The following is a 27,704-nucleotide window of genomic DNA, read 5'->3' on the forward strand; positions in this document are numbered from 1 at the left end:
AGCCATCACGGAGCGTGCACTCTCCTGTTTTACAGAGGGAGAAGATGGAGTTCATCAAGACGTTACTTTTCTTGCTGCAAGGTAAGGGGTTGTATAGATTAAAAAAGTGTGTCAGGGAAATAGCAGGTAAGAACAAAGAAGATGCCTTTGAGCTTTGTTTTTAGACTTGGGTCATCTACAGTTAAACAGTTTACTGGGCCTGTTTGCTTTTATCATAAATTGCAGAGGGTTTTTACCCTCCAAGAACGTCCAATGTGATTTTTAAAACTTTGTACATTTCTTTTTTGTGGGGGGGGAATTAAGGGTCTGGCAGTTGGGTAAGTCTGAAATGTCAGGAATTGTTCGACGCTGGACCATGAAATATTTCTGTGGCTTTCCAAGAACACTGAATAGCTTGAGGTGCTTTAATTTTGCAGAACAAAAGAACATTTTCATTTTAGAGATGTGAGCCTTGTTCATGTGAGCCTTGTTTCTAATGCAGAGTGATTTACAAACCTAAGTTAGTTAATTGGGCACACAACGTTAACTTAATGTTAGCTAAATTGGGATACTGGGCACATAAAAGCTTTCAAATGAGCTCATGTTTGTAAACTGGATCCAGGATGTTAAAGATATAGGGGTGAAATCCTGAATCCACTGAAGTCAGTGAGAGTTTTAGTATTGACTTCAAAGGAGCCAGGATTTTACCCATAGGGTCAAGTCCAGCCAGCCATCCTTACTCAAGCAAAACTCATATTGCAATCAAGATTTCCATCTGGAAGCAACTCTTTCCCATACTGCATCAGAGATTGCTGGATTTTGTGCATAATCATAAGCACTCCTAGAACATAAGCTTTCGTGAGCTACAGCTCACTTCATCGGATGCAAGTGAGCTGTAGCTCACGAAAGCTTATGCTCAAATAAATTGGTTAGTCTCTAAGGTGCCACAAGTACTCCTTTTCTTCTTGTGAATACAGACTAACACGGCTGTTACTCTGAAACTCCTAGAACATGTTGTTTTGTGGTTAGCAAGCCATTAGCTTCCACACTGTGGTAATGTGTGGAATTTATCCTGCTATTTTTATCAAGCTAGGCCCAGGAAAATAGATCACAGCAAGGGATTACAGCACAGATAGATGGATGGGGAACCCTGCCCATAACCTGATGTTTTACTTTATTGAATTATTGATTGATTTATAAACGGTGCCATCCCTTACTTAGCTCAGGGCACACGAATGGCTTGCAATAAAAACATGGAGCCTGATCTTCCCTCAGCTTTCATGCACTTCAGTTAGAGTTGTTGGGACTTTGTGCTCCAGAAAATCAGCCTTTACTCCCAAAAAGCCAACAGAAAAGGGCATTACCAAACCAGAAAACAATTCCTGCCCATTCAGATCCACCCTCCCTCAGGCAAACATCTAACAGGAGGACACAGTGTTATATGCTGAAGGTCAACAGACCTGGGGCACTGTTACACTAGAGGGGGATTGAATTCCAGAGTTGGGAACCTTCAAGTTTAAATACAAGGAGAATTCAAACAAGTGCCCTAGTGGAACTCAGATGCTGCAGTGACAAACAGGGTGGAAGGATTAGGACCCTACCCATTCAGCCCTGGTCTACACTAGGAGTTGAGGTCGAATTTAGCAACATTAAATCGATTTAACCCTGCACCCTGTCCACACGATGAAGCCCTTTTTTTTTCTTTTTTTTTTTTTTTTTACTTAAAGGGCTCTTAAAATTGATTTCCTTACTCTACCCCCAACAAGGGGATTAGCGCTGAAATCGGCCTTGCCAGGTCAAATTTGGGGTACTGTGGATGCAATTACATGGTATTGGCCTCCGGGAGCTATCCCAGAGTGCTCCACTGTGACCACTCTGGACAGCACTCTCAACTCAGATGCACTGGCTAGGGAGACAGGAAAAGGCCCGCGAACTTTTGAATTTCAATTTCCTGTTTGGCCAGCGTGGCAAGCTGCAGGTGAGTGCAGAGCTCATCAGCAGAGGTGACCATGATGGAGTCCCAGAATCGCAAAAGAGCTCCAGCATGGACCGAACGGCAGGTACGGGATCTGATCGCTGTATGGGGAGAGGAATCCGTGCTATCAGAACTCCGTTCCAGTTTTCGAAATGCTAAAACATTTGTCAAAATCTCCCAGGGCATGAAGGACAGAGGCCATAACAGGGACCCGAAGCAGTGCCGCGTGAAACTTAAGGAGCTGAGGCAAGCCTACCAGAAAACCAGAGAGGCGAACGGCCGCTCCGGGTCAGAGCCCCAAACATGCTGCTTCTATGATGAGCTGCATGCCATTTTAGGGGGTTCAGCCACCACTACCCCAGCCATGTTGTTTGACTCCTTCAATGGAGATGGAGCCAACATGGAAGCAGGGTTTGGGGATGAGGAAGAAGATGATGATGAGGTTGTAGATAGCTCACAGCAAGCAAGCAGAGAAACCGGTTTTCCCGACAGCCAGGAACTGTTTCTCACCCTGGACCTGGAGCCAGTACCCCCCGAACCCACCCAAGGCTGCCTCCTGGACCCGCCAGGTGCAGAAGGGACCTCTGGTGAGTGTACCTTTTAAAATAGTATACATGGTTTAAAAGCAAGCATGTTTAATGATTGATTTGCCCTGGCATTCGTGGCTCTCCTGGATGTACTCCATAAGCCTTTGCAAAAGGTTTCTGGGGAGGGTAGCCTTATTCCGTCCACCATGGTAGGACACTTTACCACTCCAGGCCAGTAGCACGCACTCGGAAATCGTTGTAGAACAAAGTATTGCAGTGTATGTTTGCTGGCGTTCAAACAACATCCATTCTTTATCTCTCTGTGTTATCCTCAGGAGAGTGATATCATTCATGGTCACCTGATTGAAATAGGGTGCTTTTCTTAAGGGGACATTCAGAGGTGCCCTTTCCTGCTGGGCTGTTTGCCTGTGGCTGAACAGAAATGTTCCCCACTGTTAGCCACGGGGACGGGGGAGGGGCTAGCCACACACTGTGGGGAGGCAAAATGCGACCTTGGAACGAAAGCACATGTGCTATGTATGTAACGTTAACAGCAAGGTTTACGGTGAAAGAGTGTACCCATTGTTCTATAAAACGTGTCTTTTTAAATACCACTGTCCCTTTTTTTCCCCTCCACCAGCTGCATGTGTTTCAAGGATCACAGGATCTTCTCCTTCCCAGAGGCTAGTGAAGATTAGAAGGCGAAAAAAACGCACTCGCGATGAAATGTTCTTTGAGCTCATGCTGTCCTCCCACACTGACAGAGCACAGACGAATGCGTGGAGGCAAATAATGTCAGAGTGCAGGAAAGCACAAAATGATCGGGACGAGAGGTGGCAGGCTGAAGAGAGTAAGTGGCGGGCTGAAGGGAGGGCTGAAGCTGAAAGGTGGTGGCAGTGTGATGAGAGGAGGCAGGATTCAATGCTGAGGCTGCTGGAAGATCAAACTAATATGCTCCAGCATATGGTTGAGCTGCAGGAAAGGCAGCTGGAGCACAGACCGCCACTACAGCCCCTGTGTAACCAACCGCCCTCCTCCCCAAGTTCCATAGCCTCCACACCCAGACGCCAAAGAACGTGGTGGGGGGGACTCCGGCCACCCAGCCACTCCACCCCAGAGGATTGCCCAAGCAACAGAAGGCTGGCATTCAATAAGTTTTAAAGTTTTAAACTTTTAAAGTGCTGTGTGGCCTTGTCCTTCCCTCTTCCACCACCCCTCCTGGGCAACCTTGGCAGTTATCCCCCTATTTGTGTGATGAATTAATAAAGAATGCATGAATGTGAAGCAACAATGACTTTATTGCCTCTGCAAGTGGTGATCGAAGGGAGGAGGGAACGGTGGTTAGCTACAGGGAAGTAGAGTGAACCAAGGGGCGGGGGGGTTTCATCAAGGAGAAACAAACAGAACTTTCACACCGTAGCCTGGCCAGTCATGAAACTGGTTTTCAAAGCTTCTCCGATGCGTACCGCGCCCTCCTGTGCTCTTCTAACTGCCCTGGTGTCTGGCTGCGCGTAACCAGCAGCTAGGCAATTTGCCTCAACCTCCCACCCCACCATAAACGTCTCCCCCTTACTCTCACAGAGATCGTGGAGCACACAGCAAGCAGTAATAACAGTGGGAATATTGGTTTCGCTGAGGTCTAACCGAGTCAGTAAACTGTGCCAGCGTGCTTTTAAACGTCCAAATGCACATTCTACCACCATTCTGCACTTGCTCATTCTGTAGTTGAACAGCTCCTGACTACTGTCCAGGCTACCTGTGTATGGCTTCATGAGCCATGGCATTAAGGGATAGGCTGGGTCCCCAAGGATAACTGTAGCAATTTCAACATCCCCAATGGTTATTTTCTGGTCTGGGAATAAAGTCCCTTCCTGCAGCTTTTGAAACAGACCAGAGTTCCTGAAGATGCGAGCGTCATGTACCTTTCCCGGCCATCCTACGTTGATGTTGGTGAAACGTCCCTTGTGATCCACCAGAGCTTGCAGCACTATTGAAAAGTACCTCTTGTGGTTTATGTATTCGCCGGCTTGGGCCAAGATAGGGATATGGGTACCGTCTATGGCCCCACCACAGTTAGGGTATCCCATTGCAGCAAAGCCATCCACCATGACCTGCACTTTTCCCAGGGTCACTACCCTTGATATCAGCAGATCTTTGACTGCGTTGGCTACTTGCATCACAGCAGCCCCCCACAGTAGTTTGCCCACTCCAAATTAATTCCCGACTGACTGGTAGCTGTCTGGCATTGCAAGCTTCCACTGGGCTATTGCCACTCGCTTCTCAACTGTGAGGGCTGCTCTCATCTTGGTATACATGCGCTTCAGGGCAGGGGAAAGCAAGTCAAAGTTCCATGAAAGCGCCCTTACGCAAGCGAAAGTTTTGCAGCCACTGGGAATCATCCCAGAGATGCAACACTATGCAGTCCCACCACTCTGTGCTTGTTTCCCGAGCCCAGAATCGGCGTTCCACTGCATGAACCTGCCCCATTAGCACCATGATGCCCACATTGCCAGGGCCCGTGCTTTGAGAGAAGTCTGCGTCTATGTCCTCATCACTCTCGTCTCCGCGCTGACGTCGCCTACTCGCCTGGTTTCACTTTGCCAGGTTCTGATGCTGCACATACTGCTGGTTAATGCACGTGGTGTTTAATGTGCTCCTAATTGCCAAAGTGATCTGAGCGGGCTCCATGCTTGCTGTGGTATGGCATCCGCACAGAAAAAAGGCGCGGAACGATTGTCTGCCGTTGCTCTGACGGAGGGAGGGGTGACTGACGACATGGCTTACAGGGAATTAAAATCAACAAAGGGGGTGGCTTTACATCAAGGAGAAACAAAAACAACTGTCACACAGAATGGCTCCCTCAAGGATTGAACTCAAAACTCTGGGTTTAGCAGGCCAATGCTTGGCCCACTAAGCTATCGCTGCCTCTGGTATTTCAGGCAGGATTGAATCTCCATTAAAGTTTTCAAGGTGCCCCTGACAGACCTCACCAAAATGATTGTCGGCCGTTGATTTCACAGAGGGAGGGAGGGGGGAGCAAATGAATACAAAACAAATCTGGTCTATTTCTTGTTTTGATCCACTTCATCTATCTTTTACATCTTTGGCTGGCAGCAGACGGTGCAGTAGGATTGCAAGCCATCCACATCTCCTGGCTGCTCGGCAGAAGATGGTACAATAGGACTGCCTGCAGAACTAAAGAGAATGACCTGGTCAAGTCACTCCTAATTTAGTCCCTGCGTCCATGTCTGCCCAGGCGCTCCTGAACGACCCTACCGAGGCGGCCAGGAGCACCTCGGACATGATGATGATGATGGTTTTCAGGCCTATTGCACCGTGCTGCCACAAGGCAATGGATTGCTGCTGCTGTGTAGCAATGCAGTACCGCGTCTGCCAGCACCCAGGAGACATACGGTGACAGTTAGCTGAGCGGGCTCCATGCTTGCCGTGGTATGGCATCTGCACAGGTAACTCAGGAAAAAAGGCGTGAAACGATTGTCTGCCGTTGCTTTCACAGAGGGAGGGAGGGAGGGCCTGACGACATGTACCCAGACCCACCCGCGACAATGGTTTTTGCCTCAGCAGGCACTGGGATCTCAACCCAGAATTCCAATGGGCGGCGGAGACTGTGGGAACTGTGGGATAGCTACCCACAGTGCAACACTCCGGAAGTCGACGCTAGCCTCAGTACTGTGGAAGCACTCCGACGAGTTAATGCACTTAGAGCGTTTTGTGTGGGGACACACACAATTGACTATGTAGAAACGATTTCTAAAAAACCGACTTCTATAAATTCGACCTAATTTCGTAGTGTAGACATACCCTCAGAGACATATAATGTTGATCAAGAGAATGCTGTGAACCGTAGCCACTGGGAGCTGCGGGTGGCCGTGCCTGCGGATGGTCAATGTAAACAAAAAGAAAAGGAGTACTTGTGGCACCTTAGAGACTAACCAATTTATTTGAGCATATGCTTTCGTGAGCTACAGCTCACTTCATCAGATGCATTCAGTGGAAAATACAGTGAGGAGATTTGTGTACACACAGAACATGAAAAAATGGGTGTTATCATACACACTGTAAGGAGAGTGATCACTTAAGATGAGCTATTACCAGCAGGAGAGCGGGGGGGGGGGAAGGGGGGATGATGCGTTGGAGAGGTTTTAGTTGGTACCCAGAAGTCACCTACTACAGGACAGGCCCAACAAAGAAAATAACAGAACGCCACTAGCCGTCACCTTCAGCCCCCAACTAAAACCCCTCCAACGCATTATTAAGGATCTACAACCTATCCTGAAGGATGACCCAACACTCTCACAAATCTTGGGAGACAGGCCAGTCCTTGCCTACAGACAGCCCCCCAACCTGAAGCAAATACTCACCAGCAACCACACACCACACCACAGAACCACTAACCCAGGAACCTATCTTTGCAACAAAGCCCGTTGCCAACTGTGTCCACATATCTATTCAGGGGACACCATCATAGGGCCTAATCACATCAGCCACGCTATCAGAGACTCGTTCACCTGCACATCTACCAATGTGATATATGCCATCATGTGCCAGCAATGCCCCTCTGCCATGTACATTGGTCAAACTGGACAGTCCCTACGTAAAAGAATAAATGGACACAAATCAGATGTCAAGAATTATAACATTCATAAACCAGTTGGAGAACACTTCAATCTCTCTGGTCACTCGATCTCTGACCTAAAAGTCGCAATATTACAACAAAAAGACTTCAAAAACAGACTCCAAGGAGAGACTGCTGAATTGTAATTAATTTGCAAATTGGATACAATTAACTTAGGCTTGAATAGAGACTGGGAGTGGATGAGTCATTACACAAAGTAAAACTATTTCCCCATGTTTATTCCCCCCCCCCCCCACTGTTCCTCAGACGTTCTTGTTAACTGCTGGAAATGGCCCACCTTGATTATCACTACAAAAGGTTTTCTTCCCCCCCCACCCCCCCACTCTCCTGCTGGTAATAGCTCATCTTAAGTGATCACTCTCCTTACAGTGTGTATGATAACACCCATTTTTTCATGTTCTGTGTGTATATAAATCTCCTCACTGTATTTTCCACTGAATGCATCCGATTAAGTGAGCTGTAGCTCACGAAAGCTTATGCTCAAATAAATTGGTTAGTCTCTAAGGTGCCACAAGTCGTCCTTTTCTTTTTGCGAATACAGACTAACACGGCTGCTACTCTGAAAAATGTAAACAAACTGTCTCACGGCCCCGCCAGCAGATTACCCTGACGGGCTGCAGGTTGCCCACCACTGTTGTAGAGTCTCTGTCATTGGAGGTTTTTAAGAACAGCTATTGGACAAACACCTGTCAGGAATGGTCTGGCTATTCTGTAGCCCTGCCTTGAGCTCAGGGGACTGGACTAGCTGACCTATTGAGGTCCCTCTAGTCCTACATGTCTATGATTCTATAAAGGGGCCGAAGGCCTTGTCTTCACTCATATTTTACCTTGTGAGAGTTATCATATGGTCAGGACCCACCTTTTTGGGTAGTGAAGACAGGGCCTTGGTGTGACACCCCTTTAGCATAAATGTGACTCAGACCCTGTGACTTCTTTCTCTGTGTCATCAGTTTCAAGTGCAGCAAGACGACGCATTCAAGTGACTGGTGAGGTTGGAGGATCCATCACTGTAAAGTGTCCCGCGAAGGACATTTCCAGGCGAAAATTCTGGTGCAGGGAGCTCGAGACAGGGATCTGTGTCACCATCGTCTCCACCTCTCCATACATCAATGAGAATTACAGGAATAGAATATCCGTCACTGAGGGGCCTCGGGAAGGAATATTTCAAATTACAATCACAAGGCTGGAAGAGGAGGACGCTGGGCTGTACACGTGTGGGACAGGAAATCAAAACGACAGAGGCAGTGGAAGGACCCTCCAAGTGGAGCTGGAGGTTTCTAATGGTATGGGATCACTCCATAGTCACTCTGTAGAGTATATCTCCCTCTGCAGTGCAGTATCACTCTGACGGTATGGTGTCACTGCTAATCAGTATCACTCTGTACAGTATCACTGCTGACACAGTGCCACGGAGGCTATGTGATCACTCTGTACAGTAGCACTCTGGTTGTACAGCGTCCTTGGTGATGCACTACCACTCTGGGCACTACCTCTTACAGTCTAGCTTTAGGAATGAAAATTGGATCGTGACTTTTTAGAATGTGCTCTAGAACACATCTGGTTCTGTTCCATGCAGGGAGTGCTCCACCCAGAACGGGCATGTTGTCTGCTGAACCCCTGGGACATGAGAGACCTATTGTGGTACCAGAAGAGTCTGGCAGCAAAGGCGCTGACACTCAAGGTGAGGTTTGCTGCATCCCTCTCTGTAGCCCCACGGGAGGCGAAGGAAGGGAATTGGCACTAACTGGTCCCCATCTCTCCCTTAGGGTGCGGGAGGTCTCTCAAGTTCACACTAATATGGTGATGCACGTGGGAATTGTATGCCATAGCTGCTTGGGCTGTGAGTGTTTGGAAGCTTTCAGGGCACCTTTCACCAGCACTGCATTCACTACTGTATAATTATCTGTCTAATCTAGGAATTTATCTGCTTCCCCCTCACCATTGTGGTATCAGAGCACCTCACACTTGTCAATGGTTTTTATCCTCACAGCCTCCCTGTGAGGTGGAAGTATCCTCCCTACTTGACAGATGGGGATCTGAGTCCCAAGGAAGTCTAAGTGACTTGCCCATGCTCACACAGGAAGTCTGTGGCAGACTCAAATCTCCTGAGCCCCAGTCCACTGATTTCCCTGTGAGATTGTCTTTCCTCTCGAAAAGAAAATCATCAACAAATCCTAAATACCGAGGCATTTATTTTTGAATGTTCCCATCAAGATTAAGCCTCTGAGGACTCAACAAGTTGTTGTCGTTTTTTGTTACTCTCTCTGACTATATTTATAAACACGTGGCAGTTGCCACTGCTAATATATTCAGAATACCAGGCTCCTGGATCTTAGTTAATAGGGCGTTAGATCTTCCCATGTGTGAGTGCACAGGCACGAAGGTCAGATAATGTTGTGTGACACACATCCCTTCTTCTCGTTCTTTTTGCCTTCCCTTTTAGGACTGGGGCTTATTTCCTCCATTCCTTTCCCTGGGGCTGTTGGCTTGTATTGCCAGAACTAGGACAGTATGGACCTGGCTGTGCTATAATGGTTATATTCAGTGTGAGTCTTGATTTGGCTTTCGGTTAGACTGGAGGATGGAGTGACTGCATCAAAATCAATGGAGTTGTTAGAGACCCCAGGGCATGGCCACTAGTTAAGTCGAGGGGATGGAACGCCATAAGGGTTGAGGAAGTCTCCCTGCTGAAGGCCTAAGGGCTTCTTCTTAACCCCCCTTAATAGAATTCAGGCCTGGCTGGTTTGAGTAAGCTCTTTTGCTCTTAAAACAATGTTGCAGCCGCAGATAATGCCTTATAGTGTGAGGTTTGCTGACGCCAAGTTAAAAATAATAGGAGATAGTTACAAGGCCAGGCAGGATGTGCTGGTTGTTTAAGTTGCTAGAAATGCTTGTTAGAGGTTGTAGGAAATAAACATTGTTGTAACCCATATAAAGAAGGCAGAGTATTTGTGCAAAGTTTTAATTGGCTGATGTGTAGTGCAGTAGCATTAAGGAATATAAAAGTGTGTGTAATGACCTGCTCTGGTGTGCAGGATTTAAAATTCTATTCTCCCTGTACCTTGTTTGCAGCTGCAAATAAACTTTTCTGCTTCTCCACCCCGTTGTGATTATTAAGTAAAACACACCGGGTAACAAACCCCTGCTGTTGTTTTGCCTCTCGGCACTGGGTGCCGGCAACAGCTTTTGGCGTTTTTGGGTGGGCAACAAGGCTGCAATTTAGCCTTGCCCAAATCCCTTCTGGAGGTCAAGGATTGCAGCAACAACCGACGCCCAGCGCGCACCGGTAAGTTCATCGGGGGCCTCGGAGGAGACGCAGTTTAATCAACCCCGAAGGGCACAACGGTGCAACGCACTCACATAGTAAAAAAGCAGCTGCAGGCAACGGTGGGGAACCGGTTCCTTAAATAAGGTAACAACCTTTTAAAATCCAAATTGTATGCTGTGTTAAAACCTAAAAACGCCCAAAGTTACCCTGTAGATATGGGTCAGAAACAAAGCACGGGAGGTAGGGTACGGTGCACGCCCCTAAAGTGTATTTTAGTAAATTAAAAGGTATTTACATCAAATCCAATAACTAAGGGTAAATTAAAGCAATTTTGTATAGTTAACTGGCCTCAGTACCAATTAAAAAACCAAAAACAGTGGCCTCCCAAAAAATCACTAAATCATAATACAATCCTCCAGTTACTCCTGTTCTGTCAGCAAACAAAAAAGTAAAATAAGCATTCGTATGCTTACTTGTTTATAACCTTGTGGTCTCGTACTAATATTTTACAATGCTGTAATTTAACCCCGATTGGCCCGGTAGCAATTAATGTCAGTCCCCGGACCCCCACCCCAAATGTAATGGCAGATCCGGTGTCTCCTTCGGCCCTTACACCCACACAGAGTGAGGCTCCTTCGGCCCTTACACCCACACAGAGCGAGGCTCAAAATAAAATTCCTAGTAAAGCTCATAGTAAGGTTCAAGCTCCATCTGCTGAACTGTACCCGTTACTTACCAAAACTAAAATCGCCCGTAATGCAATAGAAAGAACAAGCTGCTCTTACTATGCAGGTCTATACTCATGCACCTTTTAATCCTATAGACCTGGCCGCTTTCAAAGCACAGGCTGGAGAATTTTCTATCAACCCAAGCAAGTTTGTATCGGTTTTTTAAAAATGTCTTAGCAGCTACAAGCCAGACTGGGATAATTGTAATGTCCTTCTGCAAACATTATTAACTAAGGTTAAACAAAAACAGGTCATAGCTAAAGCAAAAAAAAAAGCAAAAAAGCAATATAACCAAAACCATAACAATATCCAGACCCCAAATAATCAAGTTCCTATAAAAAAATCCTAAATAAAACCCAAATAACAATCAGGCTATAACCCACCTTACCTCCTATAAAAAGCTGCTACTGTATGGACTCCGTCATGCAGCTGTCAGACAGAATAATTAAACTAAACCATATAAAGTAGTGCAAAACCCCAAAAAAAAGCCCTAAAGCCTTTTTACAGCGCATTCAAAACACAATCCAACAGTATACCAATGCAAATCCTAATAATCCGCAAACTAAAGCAATTATTAAAAAAATATTTACAAGCAGGGCAGCCCCCGACATTAAAAAAAAGCTACAAAAAAAAATTAAATAAGTATAACCATGGCACAAATTTTAAAAACAACAAATCAAGTATATAGTTTAAAAAAATTTTTTTTTAAAAAAAAGCAAGTAAAATTAATAGTAGCGGCGGTGCAGGCAGGCACAAAAAAAAAAAAGAAACAAAAAAAAGGGGCCGTGGACGCAAACGTCCAGGCCCACAAAAAAAACAACTGGGGTGCAATCAGTGTGCCCTGTATCAGCAAAAAAACCACTAAAAAAATAAGTGCCCAAACAAAAAAAAAAAAAAAGGAGGGGTACCTCTATAATAACAATAAAAAAACAAAAACAGGGGTGTCAAAGAAACCAAATCATCCTACCCCCGGAACCCCGAGTAAAAATGCGGGTAAAAAATAAAAAAATAGATTTTTTAGTAACCTCTAAAGCGGCGCAAACTGCTATAAATCAACCCCTTCAGTTGCCAGTAGCAAACTCCCTCACTATAACAAAAGCCACAGGCAAAGATACCAAGCAAAGCTCTTAAAAAACCCTGAGGTCACGCTGCAGCCTTGTCCATCCCTTAACCCTGCCACCCTCTTACCAAAAACTAAAAATCAAAGACATAACTGTTCAAAAATCATAAATGCCCAATATTCTAGCCGCCCAAACTTAAAAAATGTGCCCCTCCCAAATGCAAATTATAAGTGGTACACTAATAGTAGCAGCATAGTAATAAATAAACAAAAAAAGGCAAGTTTTGCTATTATAACCCTCAATAACACCGTAAAAGCTAAAAGTTTGCCCGCTAAAACCTCGGCCCAATTGGCTGAGCTAGTAGCCCTAACCCGTGCACTCGAACTGTCTAAAAAAAACCAAGTCAATATTTTCACTAATTCCAAATATGCTTTTAGTGTGCTGCATGCTCATGCTGGCCTGTAAGAACAAAAAAAAAAAATGCTGACAGCCCAAGGCTCTCCAGTCAAGTACGGGCCCCAGATTCTCCGGCTTCTAAAGGCAGTGCAACTCACTGTACACTATAAGGCCCATCAAAAAAAAAAATCAAAATATAACCAGGGCTAATGCCAGGGCAAATAAAAAAGCAAAGCATGCTGCCACCCTAATGTCCCCTCAAACGAAAAACACCTATATGCATGGCCTTATCCCATCAGTAAAAAAGCTCCCAACCCCTCAGTATTCTAAAAAAACAAAACAGCTAGCTAACAAACTTAGTCTCCAGAAAAAGGAGGAATGGCTTCATTCCCTAAAAAAAAAAGTCCTCTTATCAAAGGGCCTAATTCTGCCAGTATTACAAAAATTACATCAAACCACTCATGCTGGCAGAAAGGCACTTATCCAACTAATAAAAAAGTACTTCATAACCTCCAAACTCAAACCCCTGGCTGCCCAGGTACAAGCAAAATGCCTTGTCTGTCAAAAAAATAACCCCCAACCAAAACACCCAGTACCACCAGCGGCCCTGGAACCCACTCCAGGCCCCGGACGGGTGTGGCAAATAAACTACTAAGTTTCCCCGAACCCAAGCGTTCAAGTATCTCCTTGTCATAGTAAATAAATTCAGCAAATCGCCAAAAGCCTTTCCATGTCACAATTGCACTGCCAAAACCGTGGCTCTCAAGTTTGTTAAGGAGATTATTCCTCGCTTTAAACTTCCCCAGTAAATAAAATCTAACAATAAAACACACTTCACATCAAAAATCATCCAAAGCATCTCAAACGCCTTACAAATTCCCTAAAAACTCCATACACCCTAAAAACCGCAAGCCAGTGGGGTAGTAAAGCAAACCAATCAAACTCTTAAGCAACATCTCTCAAAAGTATGCCAAAAGGCCTCCCTACGGTGGCCTGATGCCCTGCCCCTAGTTCTGCTCCGCATCCGTGCTCTCCCAAAAAATAAATTAAGGCTCAGTCCCTTTAAAATTATGTTTAAAAGGGCATGGCCTATAAATAGTACACTGGTTGTGTCAAAAAAAAAAAAAATTAAAAAATAAATTTCTGTCTCAGTATATGTGTTCCCTGTCTGCTGTTCTTTTGTCTCTTCACAGGTATACTAAAAATTCCCAGCCTCTACCCTTAAACTCGCCCATCCACTCCCTGCAGCCTGGTAATTCAGTGCTCGTACGTACCTGGAAAGACGAGCCCCTCCAAAAAAAGTAAAAAAAACCCTATACCGTCCTGCTGGTCTCCCACACGGCAGCAAAAGTCAAAAAACACAAATATTAAATTCATTATATCCGGCTGAAAGCGGTGTCAAACCCCCCCCCCCCCCGCCTAAAAAGTAAACCGTGCATTCAGCCCCCTCCACTAAAAATCTTAAACTAAAATTACTATTTAAACAGCAGCCTGCCAAAAAGGCAAAAAAATAGATAGAAAAGTATATTTTATTCCCCCTCTTGGCCATGTGCCTAACTGGTACTGCTGTTTCAGGCATTCTACCCGTAAATACCTGGCTGTCACTAGCCCAAAGTGTAGTAAACGCAACGTCGTTCTCAAAAAACCTTATTCTCAAAAACTAAGGCAGCAGTTCTGGCCTTTTCCTTAGTTAATATTCCTGGGCTTGTGGTGCATAATTATCACGCAATAAAGCACCTTGTCTGCACGGTGGCAAAGGCCATTAATTTAACCTCAACCGTCCTGGCCCAACTCTCACATAAGTTAAAAAAAATACGTCAGGGTATGCTACAAAACAGGCTGGCTGTAAACTATTTGCTTCTACGCCATGGTCACCTATGCCAAAAGTTTGCAGGCATGTGTTGCTTTAATATAACAAATGCAAGGCCATCCGTAAAAGCTAATTTACAATGCCTAAAGCAGCTAATAAAGGGCATTCATCAACAAACTAAAAAAAATTGGCTAGGCTCTCTATTTTCTAGTTGGGGCCTTTTCCCGTGGCTAAGTAAGTTCTTTAGCCTATTATTTAAGTTTTTTTTCCCTGTATTAATCATGTTATGTTTACTGTGTTATATGTGGTCTGGTATAAAAATGCTTATTTTGCATAGTTTTAAAAATTTTAATTTTATGCATAGCCCGCTAGTAAATAAATAAAAATAACAAAACTCAAGCAATAAAAATAAGTATTCTCAAAAGAGGGAATTGTTGGAGACCCCAGGGCATGGCCACTAGTTCAGTTGAGGGGATGAAAGGCCATAAGGGTCGAGGAAGTCTCCCTGCTGAAGGCCTAAGGGCTTCTTCTCAACCACCCTTAATAGAATTCAGGCCTGGCTGGTTTGAGTAAGCTCTTTTGCTCTTAAAACAGTGTTGCAGCCGCAGATAATGCCTCATAGTGTAAGGTTTGCTGACGCCAAGTTAAAATAATAGGAGATAGTTACAAGGCCAGACAAAATGTGCTGGTTGTTTAAGTTGCTAAAAATGCTTGTTAAAGGTTGCAAAAAATAAACGTTGTAACCCATATAAGGAAGGCATATAAAGAAGGCAGAGTGTTTGTGTAAAATTTTAATTGGCTGATGTGTAGTGCAGTAGAATTAAGGAATATAAAAGTGTGTGTAATGACCTGCTCTTATGTGCAGGATTTGAGATTCTATTCTCCCTGTACCTTGTTTGCAGCTGCAAATAAACTTTTCTGCTTCTCCACCCCGTTGTGATTATTAAGTAAAACACACCGAGTAACGAACCCCTGCTGTTGTTTTGCCTCTCGGCACTGGGTGCCGGCAACAGAGTCATATTTGTGTACAGTGGGTGTAAGGGAGAGGCAGTGTGGCCTAATGAATAGGGCATTGGATTGGGGCTTGGGAAACCTGAGGCAGGTCTTCAGCTGGTGCATGATCAGTTATGCCAGCTGTAGATCTGCCCCTCTGGTTCTTTGCCCAGCTCCACCACTCGCTTACTGGGTGACTTTGGACAAGTCACTTCATCTGTGTCTCAACCTCCCCAGCTGTAAAATGGGGATAATAACATTGACTTCTTTTGTAACATGTTCTCAGCTCTAAAGAACATACATTTTTAATGAGAGGTAGGTATGTTAATTATTATTATTAATTATCCCTCCATATTAACAATGGGGATGGTGGGGTTTTTTAAACAACCTTCAAAACATAAAAGATCTTTAAGCTTAAAAAGGGAAAGCTGCTGTCTAAAATTTATCCACAGGAGTCATCATAAATCCTGACCACAAACTGACTCTGTTGGCTTGAGTAGTCAGGAGCTTTGTTAAACGCTCCGCAGAATTCCTGCATTTTAGGTGCTCAGATGCACTGGTTCTCCTGTGACTCACCTTAAAATTTTCACAGTACCTAAGAGCGCTGACTTCTGGAGGTCACTGATCGGGATGTACTGCACTCCTAACGTATTCCTGAGCTGCTCATGCATACCCTTAGGGATTGCTCCGAGTGCTCCAATAATCTCCGGGACTGTCTTTGTTCTAGTTTCCCATAATCATTCCACTTCATGGGAAAGTTCTTCAAACCTCACTATCTTCTCTTCTTATTTCTTTTTCTATGTTTTTTTGCTGGTACGACCATATTAATTATCATCGCCTTATTGGTCTTCTTTTCTACACCACCTATGTTCAGCCAGTTTGCCTGCTCTGTTCTGTCTGTGCCAATGGCCCGAGTCCATAAAATTTTAGCCTCTTAATTCTCGAGAGGGTTTTCAATTTGGTGGTCATAATATTGCATAGGGTGTTTAAATCTGCACTTGCCACAAAGGCTACAATGCAGACACTTGGCAAGGTCATTGTGCCTGTCCATATATTCTCTCCCAGCCAGGCTCCAGCCTATTATATTATTAATTAATGATGAATGATTAATTATTATTATGTGAGAGCAGAACCATGTCCGCTGTGTTCTAGAATATAGATTTTTTGCAGCAAATGTCTATTTGTCATGGATCATCAGTAATATCCTTCAAAGATAGTGACTAGCTCCAGTCTTACAATTAGCATCTTTGATCCTCAAGGCCAAAGAAAGGCTAACTCCTAACCGCAGTTATGTCCACCTACCGAATACAGTATGAGGAAATGAGAGCAGAATATTGCTCAAGAGCTTTACAGTTTAGAAAACAAAAAGCCCACGCCAAGTTTGGGTCTCACTCATATTGGTGTAAATCCACGTAACTCCACTGAAGTCAATGGAGTGTCTCCAGATTAATATACGTGTGAGATCAGCATTTGCCCCTCGCACTCATCCCTAGTTTTGACTATGAAACTTGCTTTATTGGAAAAGTTACACATGTTCAAGAATGGGAAATGTAGCAACAGTTCATTTTAATATGCTTTCCCCCAGGAGTCACACAACCACAGCTGACTAAAGGAGCATGGGCAAAATATACCTCCCATGCTGCGCCTGGCATCAAATTCCCTGAAGGTACAATAATCATGCCTGCAGCAGTCACTGGCAGCATTGTGACCTTTGAAGAGACTGGAAGTATAACAAAAGGGATTCCAAAGAATTCCAGGACAATCAGCTATGCCCATCCCAGGCATACAAAGCGGTGAGTTCCACAAACTTTCCCCCTCAGGGATTTTCCAGCGTGAACTCTCCCCTAGATCATTTCATTTCCTCTCAAGCTTACAAATACTGCCGGGTCAACCAAGCTGTTTGTGTGAGGAGTGGATCTGCGTGTCAGAACTGGCAGTGAAACCACTTCCCCCTTTGATTCATTATTTTCCAGCCTCTTGAGAAGCAATTATGGGAATGATGTCTTTCAAATCCTGGTACCAATTCTCCTGATGCTGCTGCTGCTTGTGGCTTCTATGATAATTGTTAAAAAACAGCTACGAGGGAAGAAAGGTAAGAGAAAGGTCACATACTTCTTATACCAGTCTGTGGTACCTGCCACTCTGTGGTAAAAAGAAAGGACAAGACAGTTTCCACAGTTGGAGAACAATAATTTCTCTTTGAAAAGGATTGATTTCTGCTTTGGATAAATTCACATAATTCCTTGCCTCTTGCAGAAAATAATGTTTTTATTTTTCACGATGAAAACTGCAAGTAGCTGCAAAAGCAAAACCGTAACATGGATCAAATTCACGAATACTCGTGAAAATAGCTGATATTTGCACAAATATTTTATTCTGTTTTATTTTGGTTCTTGTACCACACCTATCACACTTGCACCTATCACATCAAGGGAAAAATTACCAGTCAGCTGGCTTCATTTCTAGAAAAAAAACCAACCAAACCAAACAGCTAGATAGGCAATAAAACAATTTCAGATGAAACATAAAACCTACGTTGTGAAAGTCCACATCTGATGACTGAGTGTCAGTTGCCATGTCCCGGCCAAATTCCAATTTGACTAATTACATTCTGCCTGCATAAAATTGCCCTACAGTTTCAATTCACGATTTTTCGTTTACTTAACCTACTTCATTGGCTCACCTGAATTGTTGTGTTATGTGGCTATACGCCTGCCTTGCATCCCAGAGGGGCTGCGTTTCAGTGAAGACAGTGTACGCAACTGGTCATCCATTTTGTGAAGTCTGGTGAACAGAATCTTTGGCTGTAAGTTGCAGTAGAAGCACCAATAGTATAACTGCTTTAGAGTCCGATTTACAGAGGTGCCAACACGGCACGTTTCCGCTGGTGGGAGGTGCATACGCTCAGCACTCTCAAAATCCAGCCATTAGTTTATGTCAGGGTGACTATAGCAAATCATGAAGGCTAAATGTATTTCGCCTGTAGACTGGCTGACTGCCATTGGTTTATAGGTATTACAATCTACATGTCTGGATGTTTTGGAGAAGCAGCTTCCAGTGAAACCTATGGAATAAATCTGAGGTTGAGTGCGCTCGAACATGGCCAAGGGCACATTCCAATGGAAAATATCTACAGCGTCTTACCCCGCAGGCTCGAGGGAGCTGACAGGAACGGTAAGTTCACCCACAACTATTCAACCTCTAATTAATTGTTCTCCACCTATGGTCTTTCCAGTCTACAGCAGGTGCTCACTAATGTCAGAGGGCAAGATTCTACTCTCATTTACAACAGTATAATGTTAGTGTAAACCCACTGAAGTCCCTTGAGTTAACTTTGCATTTTTACCAGTGCAACTATTCTATTCTATGCAGGTTCTCATATGGGCTAATGCATCTGAGTGCCTCCCAGTAGTGCATTAAACATCATGACCAACATCTGTCACCTGTTGTTTGTTCTGTCATCCTCTCCCCAGAGGGAGAAGCATATGCAGTGCAGGGTCTTGTCTTGGTAGGGTTTTAAGTTTGTTTGTTTTTAAATATACAGATTGCTGTAAATTTATGTGAGAGAAAGCAAGGTCAAAGAAACGCACTTTGCACCTGGAGTGAAAAGGGATGAGGTTTGTGATGGCCCTTAGTTCCCGGAGGAGTTTGTTCCACAGTATTGGACCAGTTCCCAAGAAAGCTCCGTCTCCTGCACGGCCCAGCTTTACCCTTATCATGCTGAAAGCAGAATTGGCCTCTCTGTCTAATGTTACTCATCTTACATGCACCACTGACTGATGGGCGTGTGGGCTGAGAGCTTTCGGGATATGGTTACGGAACTGTCCTCAGACACCCCTGACAATCCCATTCCCTTTGGCTTACGTAACACGCACCTCCACTGTGCTAATAATGCACTTGGCTACAGTGCAAGATGCTCCCAGGTTCAGCATGAGCCTTGTGAATCCTGTCTTGCTCCTTTCCTTCCCTGCTTTTTGTTTGGGGACAGGGGGATGCCGAGGGCACGGGGGTGGATTTACAAAAATTGCTGAAGCAAAGTTGCGCAGCTGGACAAACAAGCATCAGTGCAGTGCTAAGGACAGGGAAAGTGGCAAGTCACGTGATACCAATGTGTTTATACAGACTGCAGGAACATCCAGATCCAGCGGTTCTCAAACTGTGGGTCGGGACCCCAAAGTGGGTCATGACCCTGTTTTAATGGAGTCGCCAGAGCTGACGTTAGACTTGCTGGGACCTGGGGCTGAAGCCAAAGCCACAGCCAGAGCCCCGCCGTCCGGGGCCAAAGCCCGAGCACTTCAGCACTGGGTGGCGCGGCTCAGGTTACAGGCTTCCCACCTCCCCGCTGAATCTTTGGGTTTTGGCCCCCCACCCCTGCCCTGGATGGTGGGGCTCGGGTGTCCCTCCCCCATCCTGGGGTGGCGGGGCTCAGGCTTCGGTCCCCCCTCTTGGGGTCGTGTAGTAATTTTTGTTGTCAGAAGGGGGTCACGGCGCAATGAAGTTTGAGACCCCCTGAGATAGGTATAAAGGGCTAGATACCTTACCCAGCTTACCCAGGCAGTGTAACCGTGCAGAGCACGAACAGTTAGGACACAGGATCCGCCTCTGCAACAGACTCAAACCCAAATGGCCTCTATGGGGTAATCCTGGGAAATGAAGCCCGGTCTCCTACATGTTAGGGCAGAGCATTAACCAATAGGCTACTGCAGCCCAAGTTGTTGATCTTAAATTAATTTAGGAGGGACATGTATATACTGTTAGCTAGCAGATACAGACCCAGACTGACTTCCACTCCTTCTTACGTTATCTAATCACTTCCTTTCTTAGGTGAAGCCCTAATCAAACAGATACGCCTTGCATCAGGCTCTGATGGCCAGCAAACTCAGGCTCTGTCTGATCAACAGAAGGAATAAATTCCAGGACCCACCACTGAGAATTTCAGATCTTGGGGCTGGATGACGCACAGGGAGGCAGGGTGTTAGTCAGGTCGGCAAACCATCTGCATAGATCAATTACAGCAGTTGGAAACACACAGGAAGCCAGTGAAGTCTTTGTAGAGCTGGGCTAATGTGTTCCAAGTGGCACACTACTATAGAACTGGGCAGACTTGCTCTGCACCAGCTATGGCTTGTGTGCGCAGGCTAGACATGCGTGAGCAAGAGACCCTCCAGGGCCAGCCTTCGGGAAAATGGCACCAGGTCAAACTTGTATTTTGGTGCCCCTGACCCCCTACCCATTGGCCCCAGGCTCCACTGCCTCCCCTCACACATTGCTCCAAGCTCCCGTCTGCAGCTTTGCACCCCAGGCCTGCCTCACTCCTTGCTTCTTGACCATGGCATTCCCTTGACCACAGCGCTCACCCATAAGGCCAGCCCTGAGACCATCAAATACTGAAAACATTCCTGATGTGACCCTATTGCTGCAGCAAGCTGGATGAGACAACCCTGTGCTGACGGCCCAAACTAAAAACCTTGGGTGTTCATGTTGACTGAAAGAGCTGCTGGTGGGGGTGAAAAGGGAAATAGAGAGAAATGTGTCAGCAGTCAGGTTGGACTCCCAACTCTGAGCCATTATAGGAAGTTGCTGCTTACTACATGGTTGCTCTGTTCAGCGGGACTTCAGTAGTGAGCCTCATACTTGAGCTGAGAACTAGCACGAAAGAACTATAAGCGTGGGCTGCTAGGAAACCCAGTTATTAGGTAGCTGAGCTTAGATCACCAAGCCATTTCCCATGACTGACCCACCCACCACAAGAAAGCAATAACACGGACACTGTAGGAAGTGTACAAATAGATGAGGAGTCTATTTTAAGGCCTTTCTCTCTCTACCACTCCCTCTCCTCTCAGTAGGAATTTCTCTCTGAAGTATGATAAGGCTGATAGTGTCATCCACAATTACCTGAGCTGTCAGTTCCTGATGCTCTCCAGATGTTTGGCCTCTCATCAAAGCCATCCCCTTGTCTGAAGCTTTTCCAAGAAGGCATGCAGCAGTTTCTGCATTGCATCACCCACACTGCTTCTTTAGCTGAGAACGATATTTCATTGCGCCGCTCAGAAGCTGCAGAGATGTCAGGAACCCGGCAATCCTTTCCACACATAAAAGAGGTTGGAATGAAGGACACTGCAGTCTGCTATCACTGCAGCCGCTATTCCATTCCATCCAGGGAGATGGAGATTAGAGCTACAGAAGTTGCCATGCATTATGGGACTTTGCATGGTGAATCAGACAGCAAATTCACAGAGAACAGAGTCCTGGCTTAATCAAGTGAAACTCCATTGATTTCAATGAAGTTATAGCCACTTATACTGGCTCTGGATTTGACCCCAGATCTCCTATTAACTGGGATTCAATTTAACAAACCACTCACTGGGCTAAAAATACAGCTCATCTGATTGATTATGTCCAGCCTCTTGTTAGCTAAAGTGTATATTACATTTTTCATACTTTGGGCCCAATCCATCCCTGATGTAACTCCACTGAAGTTACACTACAGGTGAATTTGATCCAACAATGCTAAATTAACAATAAGTTGAAAAAGTTGGGTTAATTTTATTCCCCCCACACCTCTCCCTTTAATGGTCACGTCCTCTCCTGCCTCTGCACTGATTCCAACTGGAAGCAGGAATGGAAGAGCTGAAATACGGCATGAGATTCTTGTGAGATTTCTAGCCCTGATTTTCAGACCCAAAAGGTTTGGACACTTATCCAAATGGAACCTGCCAACCTTTCGGGGTTCACCCAACAGTACATGCAACTTAAATCCACACCTATTAAACCCACCTTTTAATATTGCTGTCAAGATTACGTCCACCTGCAGCAGACAATTATTAACTCCTGAGGATGCCTTCTGAGGGCGTGTCTGCTTAATAAAGGGGATAAACAATAACACTTTGCATTCATATAGCCAGGACGCAGTGCTTTATAAAAGCCAGTTACATAAGGCTCCCATGTTATTCGCCCCTTTTTACAACTGGAGAAACTGGAGCACAGAGAGGCGAAATGATTTGCCCAAGATCCCACAGAGATCAAAGGCAGCGTTCAGAATAGAATCTAGGGGTGAGATTTGGTGCTGTGTCTCTAAGAAGCACAGCACAGAACTCACTGGCCAGAGGGAAATGGGGCTAGGGAAGTTTTTGGCAGCTTTAGTACCTTCCCAGGCTGCTCTGAGGGCTGGAGAGGCCTGTCTAGGTTACAGCAACCTCCCTGGGCTGTCTTAATGGGCTGCAGCACTGCCCCAAATCTCCCACTGCAACATACCTCTCCGGCCCTCAGCATGCCCCCTACAATAGGGCTTACGATGGGGTCCTCAGAAGGCAGCCCTGTGGCTGTGTTCTGCAGGGCTGCCTGGCCTGGAGAAAGCATAGTTCTCTGGGTATCAAGGCCTAGAACTGCTTCCCATTACCCTGGCTCGTCCTATACCAGGCATGAAGGGGCTGGAGAGACAGGCTGTTATTGCTGATCTTTTGTTCCAGGCTCTAACCATCACATATATTCCCTCTTGTTGAGTTGTTATGGTTAATCTGTATTTCAGGCCCATGGAGAGGGTTCAAAAGAGGGAGAAACAGAGAGACAAAAACCCTCAAAGGGCACTTTCTTTCCTTCATTACTGCAAACTACCCATTAGCAATTCTAACTCGCCTTCCCCTCACCAGCCATCGAGGTGCAATCAGCCCCACATCTCTAAGACATAACAAAAGCTCATCTCTTGGCAGTAACAGAAGGGAAGACAGGTTCATGCTCATACCTCCTTCCTCTCTAGGGGATGACTAGTTCCATTATCCTCTTCTAGAGAAAAGTTCACGAGTCATCAACAACAACAACAAAAAGAGAGAGATAATTTTGGCATGAGATATGGCTGCCCAGTGGTGAGTTCAGTTTATGCAATAAACTGCAACACTAGGAAGTAATTTGCAAGACATGTGACTTAACTGACAATTTATTTTTGTCTGACAGGTTTAACCTTTATAATGCTGCCATTTCTGAGGCCACTAATCAGAGCAATGTCTGAGTGGGTATAAACAGTAGTAGTAATAACATAATAATACCTGGCCCTTACAGAGGGCTTTTCATCTGTAGCTCTCAATGCACGTTACAAGGGAATTCAATGGGGAAACTGAGGCACAGATCTGTATCATGGAAATTAGGGATAGCTTGGTTATCTAGTCCTGGCAAAGGAGGCTTATTGGCTAGCACAGAGTACATTTTTAAAGAATTTTTCTAGTCTTGTTGAAATGTCCGACCAATGACAAGAATGTTATCTTTTCTTAGGCTATTCCACTGCCTAATTGATCTCACAGTGAGGCCATTTTCCTGATACCCAGACTCAGGTTCTCTTTTTAAATGTCATCCTCTTCATATAGCCCCTTGGAATGCCCGAAATAGGCCCCCGTGTGTGATAAACTATTAAATAGCGAAACTAGAAAATTGTAATGAACTCAATTAATGTAACTGACTCATAAATATAGGAGTGATACGTTAGCTCTGATAGACATAGTGGCACGGATAGATAATGATTAACCTAAAGATTTGGTAGTCTCTAAGGTGCCACAAGTACTGCTTTTCTTTTTGCAGATACAGACGAACACGGTTGCTATGCTGAAACCCAACATAAAGTTTGTGACTATGGGTATTTCCACGGTTAGTTTACAGGAAGGGGTATTATAGTCCCGACTCAACAGGCCAGGCTCTATATTACACACCCTATTCTTTTGTCCCAGTCAAGCTGGATACATGTTCATAGTGATGCTATGAGAAGACACAGCAGGAAATGCTTTCATTTGGGAAATGCACAGCACTTGCATAATGTACACGACTCAGCCTTTTTTGCTGGCAATAATTGACAGAAGGTGCCAGATAACTGGATGTTCAAGGAGGCTTTTTAAGCACTGATGAGACAGGTGAGAGACCTGCCTTTTCTGAAAATTGAGGGGCAAGCTGGAAAAATGCAGTTAAATTCGCACGGGGAGTTGTAATTTGTGTCGTCCTTTTTTCTTTTTCTTTGCAGGCTTGGCTATTCAGACAGTCAGTGGTTTTTGCCAGGTTTGCAAAACCCTGTAATAGTCACATCATCTTGGCAGGGAGGCAATGTTGCCTATGGGTTAGAACACTGGGCTGGGATACAGGAGACTTCTGTTCTATTCCCAGCTCTCTCACTAGTCTACTGGGTGACCGTGGGCAAGGCACTTCCCCTGTCTGTGCCTCAGTTGCCCCAGCTGTAAAACAGGGATAAGGAGTGACCTCGTTTGCAAAGTGCTTTGAGCGCTACTGTTGAAGCATGCTGTATAAACATTATGATGCTCCTGCTGATTACGTGTTTCCAGCCGCCAAGGCACACAAGTGCCAGGAATCTTTACTGAGAGTCAAGAGTTGCTTCAGATTAACTCATTAGATTGTGTTCCCAGTGCAGTACAAAGTTGTCCCGGTGCTCTTAGACCACTTTAAAAAACAACAACTAGGGAATAAGCCTCAGGCTCCATCGACTCTGGAGGCAGGATTTTCAGAAGCGTCTAGGTCACTTAGGCACACTGGTGTCACTGGCTGTCACTGGGATTTTGTGAGGAAGATTTTCAAAGGCACACATGGCAATAAGCGGTTGAGCTCCCTAGTAATGCCTTTGAAAATGTGTCAGTGGCCATCTCTGCCTGGGTTCCTAAGTCACGACAGCCTGTGCTACACTTACACGTTTTATGGCATCACTACATTGACGAGAGGTGTGATTTTTTTTTTTTTGGCCAAAATAGTTTTACCTCTGTGACCCCTCTCAGAGGCAGTGGAACCTGGCAGGGAGCCATTCCTGCCTAAACTTACACCCAGAGCAGGACCCAGAGGGGCTGGAGCAGCTGCCTTGGGACCCAGGAATAAGCTGTGGAGCAGAGAGTAGGATTTGGCAGGGCTGGAGCAGCTGCCGTGGCAGCTGGGACTGGGCTGGGAAGACGGTCGTGGGAGCCAAAGGATCAGGAGCAGGTACCTTGGCACCTGGGATCAGGCCAGGGAGCAGGGAGGAACGCCTGGGATCCTCCTGCCCATCCGGGAGCACCCCCTCCCCTGCCGAATCTCAGTACCTCCCCTCACACCCCTTTCTGTCCATGCAATCCCTTTTGTGGGCAGTTATTTCAACATAAGGCGACTTTACTGGTATAACCCTTCCCGGCTTATAGGAGTCTGCCGTATAAAAGGCTGAGAATCTATTCCACTACATCTAGTCGTGACGGAGATAAGTAGGCACGCATAGTATTCTTCCCTGCCTCACACCACCTTAGACCCACGGCTAGATTTAATGTTTTATAAAAAGACACTTCTCTCATTACCACCTACTGTCTAGAATCATAGAATCATAGAATATCAGGGTTGGAAGGGACCTCAGGAGGTCATCTAGTCCAACCCCCTGCTCAAAGCAGGACCAATCCCCATTAAATCATCCCAGCCAGGGCTTTGTCAAGCCTGACCTTAAAAACTTCTAAGGAAGGAGATTCCACCACCTCCCTAGGTAACGCATTCCAGTGTTTCACCACCCTCCTAGTGAAAAAGTTTTTCCTAATATCCAACCTAAACCTCCCCCACTGCAACTTGAGACCATTACTCCTTGTCCTGTCCTCTTCTACCACTGAGAATAGTCTAGAACCATCCTCTCTGGAACCACCTCTCAGGTAGTTGAAAGCAGCTATCAAATCCCTCCTCATTCTTCTCTTCTGCAGACTAAACAATCCCAGTTCCCTCAGCCTCTCCTCATAAGTCATGTGTTCCAGACCCCTAATCATTTTTGTTGCCCTTCGCTGGACTCTCTCCAATTTATCCACATCCTTCTGGGGCCCAAAACTGGACACAGTACTCCAGATGAGGCCTCACCAATGTCGAATAGAGGGGAACGATCACGTCCCTCGATCTGCTCGCTATGCCCCTACTTATACATCCCAAAATGCCATTGGCCTTCTTGGCAACAAGGGCACACTGCTGACTCATATCCAGCTTCTCGTCCACTGTCACCCCTAGGTCCTTTTCCGCAGAACTGCTGCCTAGCCATTCGGTCCCTAGTCTGTAGCTGTGCATTGGGTTCTTCCGTCCTAAGTGCAGGACCCTGCACTTATCCTTGTTGAACCTCATCAGATTTCTTTTGGCCCAATCCTCCAATTTGTCTAGGTCCCTCTGTATCCTATCTCTGCCCTCCAGCGTATCTACCTCTCCTCCCAGTTTAGTATCATCCGCAAATTTGCTGAGAGTGCAATCCACACCATCCTCCAGATCATTTATAAAGATATTGAACAAAACCGGCCCCAGGACCGACCCCTGGAGCACTCCACTTGACACCGGCTGCCAACTAGACATGGAGCCATTGATCACTACCCGTTGAGCCCGACAATCTAGCCAACTTTCTACCCACCTTATAGTGCATTCATCCAGCCCATACTTCTTTAACTTGCTGACAAGAATACTGTGGGAGACCGTGTCAAAAGCTTTGCTAAAGTCAAGAAACAATACATCCACTGCTTTCCCTTCATCCACAGAACCAGTAATCTCATCATAGAAGGCAATTAGATTAGTCAGGCATGACCTACCCTTGGTGAATCCATGCTGTCTGTTCCTGATCACTTTCCTCTATGATTTTTTCCTAGGTTCTCATGTACTGCATGACTCATATCACTGCAGAGTTGACTTGTAAGAGCTGCTGTGACTGCACATTTGCGCATGGATCACCAGGCACAGCTGAGGAAGGACTTGAGGCCCATACAAAGCCGCCTCCAATCAGCACCTGAACCCTACATATCAAAGCATTACTTTGATGCTCTGTAACCACACTGCCCTGCAGAAGCTGGTCTATATGCTTTCTCCACACACAGTGCTAGTGCTGAGTTTACAAAGGTACAATGGATGTGCTGTGGTTGTTTAAATGTGATTTTTCTAATTTGCACTGCAGATCTTGGTCTGTACAGATGGTTGCCAAAACATGCAGGTTGAGGCAAACAATTATAAGCAGAGGTAAACTTTCCCCCTCAATATTTATTGACTATGGCTGAAGATTTCTCCTATGCAGAGGGTCAGTGCAGGACCTAAGCACCATTTAAATCCTCAAATTAGGTTAATAGACTGAAGTGTTGTCTAGGTTTTGTGCTCATTGCACAAGAATGGATTTCACCCTATAAGCTCATTGACATTTTGAGATAGCGTTAAACTTCATCTTTATTGTTGGCTTGAACTAGGTGAATATAGTTCGTAATCCAGTGCCCAGAAAAAGGAGGAGAATTGTTTTGCAAATTTTCTCATGTTTCATCAAATGCATTTTTGGTGCGAAATTTCTGATCATCTATGAAACTGGCTG

General features: G+C 45.4%; 1 protein-coding gene across 1 annotated transcript; it reads left to right on the forward strand.

Annotated features, from left to right (window-relative positions):
• LOC141975588 (immunoglobulin mu Fc receptor-like) lies at positions 1–27,704 on the forward strand. The gene is made up of 7 exons (XM_074936076.1): positions 1–81; positions 8,089–8,421; positions 8,715–8,819; positions 16,980–17,187; positions 17,368–17,486; positions 18,407–18,568; positions 27,001–27,704. Exons 1-7 carry the CDS (start codon positions 45–47, stop codon positions 27,045–27,047), a joined length of 1,011 nt encoding a protein of 336 aa, XP_074792177.1. The 5' UTR covers positions 1–44; the 3' UTR covers positions 27,048–27,704.

Source organism: Natator depressus, chromosome 21 (genome assembly GCF_965152275.1).
Source record: "Natator depressus isolate rNatDep1 chromosome 21, rNatDep2.hap1, whole genome shotgun sequence".
NCBI classification, from domain to species: domain Eukaryota; kingdom Metazoa; phylum Chordata; order Testudines; family Cheloniidae; genus Natator; species Natator depressus.

Bases quoted from the DNA above. Each gene is read 5' to 3' on its own strand.
- LOC141975588 (XM_074936076.1), top strand. From the start codon at position 45: ATGGAGTTCATCAAGACGTTACTTTTCTTGCTGCAAG. The intron at 8,820-16,979 runs GTGAGGTTTGCT...GCTTTCCCCCAG, and splicing joins CAAAGGCGCTGACACTCAAG to GAGTCACACAACCACAGCTG. The intron at 17,188-17,367 runs GTGAGTTCCACA...ATTATTTTCCAG, and splicing joins CATCCCAGGCATACAAAGCG to CCTCTTGAGAAGCAATTATG.